This window comes from Takifugu rubripes, chromosome 8 (genome assembly GCF_901000725.2).
Source record: "Takifugu rubripes chromosome 8, fTakRub1.2, whole genome shotgun sequence".
Classification (NCBI taxonomy): Eukaryota; Metazoa; Chordata; class Actinopteri; order Tetraodontiformes; family Tetraodontidae; genus Takifugu; species Takifugu rubripes.
In genome coordinates, this window is record NC_042292.1 from 12,250,834 (window position 1) to 12,254,239 (window position 3,406).

At 38.4% G+C, this 3,406-nt stretch overlaps 1 protein-coding gene across 1 annotated transcript; it reads right to left on the minus strand.

Moving 5' to 3' along the window:
- Positions 1 to 1,151: 1,151 nt before the first annotated feature.
- On the minus strand, positions 1,152 to 2,991 carry LOC115250608 (uncharacterized). Its single transcript, XM_029839636.1, has 5 exons — positions 2,936 to 2,991; positions 2,142 to 2,828; positions 1,514 to 1,639; positions 1,323 to 1,360; positions 1,152 to 1,247 (listed from the first exon to the last, which is right to left on the minus strand). The coding sequence occupies exons 1-5, from the start codon at positions 2,982 to 2,984 to the stop codon at positions 1,152 to 1,154; spliced, it is 996 nt and encodes a 331-aa protein (XP_029695496.1). The 5' UTR covers positions 2,985 to 2,991.
- Positions 2,992 to 3,406: the final 415 nt, after the last annotated feature.

A 3,406-nucleotide genomic window follows, 5' to 3' on the forward strand; every position in this document is an offset into this window, starting at 1 on the left:
CCCGGTGGACCAACTGGTGGTGATGTAGCTCCCATGGGGATAAGTCCCTACACGGGAACTCTACCAAACAACAGGTTCAGGCGATATAACTCATGTTAAGAATGTTTTTCTCCAGGAGGGCCTCCAGGTCTCCAGGGGATTTAAGCTTCTTCAGTTACACACCTCGGACACCGGAAGACAACGTAGGCCCCTAAATTTCTTACTTGAGGCCACCAACTCTTTTCTCTTTTCTTCTGAACCACAGTGTTAGGGTTCTAACAGTCTAACTTTCTCCAATAGTTTTCTCTTCTCTAGTTTTCACAAATGTTTCACAAAATGTTTGTTCTGTGGAAGGTTTCTGTTCTGTGTTGTTTCTTTCTTCACAGCCTTCTTCAGTCACACACACCATTCCCGGTTTGATCAGTTTCAACACACCCCAGTCATTGGAAGACATCGTAGCCGACAACATAGGCCCCTCAGTGGAAGATTCTTCACGCTGATAGAGAATCAACTCCCCCGTCTTGTAACGGAACACATACCCAAAACTCCCTGTTTGACTATAAGGCTCCAAAGACCATTCTTGCTGCAAAGGCTCAGAAGGTGACGCCTGAGAACGCTGTACAAACACCGTGGATTTTTCAACTACTTTTCCACACAATTCTCTTATAACGGTCACAGCCGTCTCACCAATCACGGATGTAGAACTACTCATGTTGTCCACAGATGGATATGCCAGGACTATGGCAAAACTGATTTGTAACTGTTTTGTAACTCCCGCCCTTCCTTATTAAAAACAGGTGGGCAAGGGAGAATGGCGGGAGGCGGGAGGCGGGAGGGAGAAAGGGAGGTGGAGGGGGGGGGGGGGGGGGGGGGGAACAGATGTGGGCGGGTTCAGGGAAAGGTCAACCTGTCACTTTGACAAGAAGTGGTCCATTTCTTCTCTCTAAGCTCCTCCACCATGATTCGTTGGTAGTTGGAGGACAAGACAATCAAGTGTGTGTTGGTTATTTCCTCCTTTATTGTACCAAGGATCCTGAACATCCTGAACAATGTAGAATGTACGCAATGAATCAAATATCTATAAATCAACCACAGAAGAGCCTTTTTCTATTTTGTGAGTTTTCTGAAACTACAGGATATCTAAAATTGTTGAAAATGGTCATTTTTCTATTCTACTGCTTTACACTGAAGTAAACACATTCAGTCCAGGTATGTTCTCTGTTCATCTTCTTCTTCCACAAAACAGAACCATCTGCATCTGGACAATCCTGTAAATGACAACAATGAACTCAGTGCCTTTTGAATATTTAATGAACGACTTTATTCTGACTAATAGAAAATACCTTTGGTTTGGACAGAGGTGAGAGTCTTACATGCGATTCTGAAAAATAAAATGGAATGTTAGAAATGTAAAATTACTATCTAAAAGAAGACCGGAAGTGTAATTAATCATACCTTTATAATTGCAGCTGTGACTGTAACATTCATTTATATATTATTTTTAAGAATATTCAAAATTTATTACATCAGTTACCCAGAGAGTGATGGCTGTTTCTCTTTTTCGTCATATAAACTGAAATGGTTAATAAAATAACCACAATGATGGTAAATATCCAGGTCGCACTGAGGAAATACACCAAAACAAGATAGTTTCCTTTATCTGTAACGAGAGGCATCAGAAATTGTGATATCCGCGATACTGTTTCAGATAATTATTAAGGTCTTTACACATATTTGTCTTCTCACTTTATATCACGGCAGTTACGATGTCATTATTTTCTAATTCAGCGAAACTACAGGCATCACCATTCACACATTATTTTATAAAAGAACAGTATTTAAAGAGAATCTATATTGACATAACAAAAATATGAGTTAAAGTTATACTTTGACCACAAATGTTTTTAATGTGCTGCTGTGGTGTAAAATTCAAACAGCATAAATTTTATTACTGTATGAATTTAGAACTTAAGGTTCATGTTGCTATAAATTGCTCTATGTGTTTAAACATAGAGCAATTAAGAAATTAAGTTACATTTTGGATTTTTTTTTTAACACTGAGGTAATGTTGGCTTTAGCATTTTTACAGGCGTATGGAAACAATCTGCACATAAAATAGCACTTTAACGGCTTTTGAATAAAATTATTTCAAACTCACTCACCCTCAAACACCAGCTTGGTTCCATTTCCAAACAGAATGTGTCCACATGCTGCAACAGCACAATAGTAGGTCCCAATCTGAGAAGTGTTCAGGTTCTTCATGGAGAAGCTGTAGAAACAGGTGTTGGTTTCCCTCTCACACTGCTTGTTGCTGCCTGTATGGCTGTACATGAGTCCCAGTTGAGATGGTCTAGAGTTTCTGAACCAGTAAACAGTGTGATCCCCATCACAAGTCCACCCAGTATGTACTATACAATTCAGCGTCACAGAACCTTCTGCTTGGATAGAATGTGATGCTGACTGATCTATGGTCAACCCTGAACCTTCTACAATGACATTATGACCTTCTGTAAAGTCAAATACATTTAAATACCGATTTACACAGTAATAGGTGGCTGAGTCTGATAACTTCAAATCTGTTATTGTCAGATTAGTTCCTTTGTTACCAGCATGTCGTTGAAAACGTGGATTGGATTTTGAGTCATTAACAAATATCCAACCTTTACTTGTTATGCTGTATGTACAGAGCAGAATCGGCTTCTCTTCCAGAGTTTCTTTAAACCAAGAGATCTGGGTAGTAATATCACTTCTGTGAAGACACGGCAAAGTCAGGTTCTGTCCAGGTTTGACCAAGTTATAATTGGTCTTCCAATTCAAAGATGGAGTAAATTCCATTGTAGATGTCTGAGCTAAAAACAAAATACAATTAGAAATGAACACCGTTTAATGTTTAAATCTAGAATTTTGCAAATGATGCCATAGATAAACAAAATACAAACAAAAAAGAAATCCTCACCAAATTTCTCCAAACATATCAGCCAGAAAATCAACTTTGCAGATGTCATCTTGCTCCAAGTTTTTGGGCTGAGTGAAGAGAAGACTGGTCCTTTTTAAACTGATAAATGCTGCACTTGTATCTGATTGGGCAGCCGGAGAGGACTCGAGGCTGTGAGATACAGGAAACACGATCACTTGTAATGTCAGATTTGCTTGATAAAATTGATGTTGGGGAAATTAAAGGAAGATTTAAAGGTTAAAAAAACCCACAAGAAAAAACTTTGGATTACCTTAAGAATAGGATTTTGCTTCATATATAAATAGAATTCAATTTGAGTTGAGTTATAATGTGCATCATTTCTAACTAATCAACAACAACCAGCCAACCAACCAACCAACCAGCAATCATTCTTTTTTATTTTTTTCATGTTGCAGTAATGCATCCAGTGAATGCTCACTAATTATTATGACAGACAGCTTTTGGAAAATG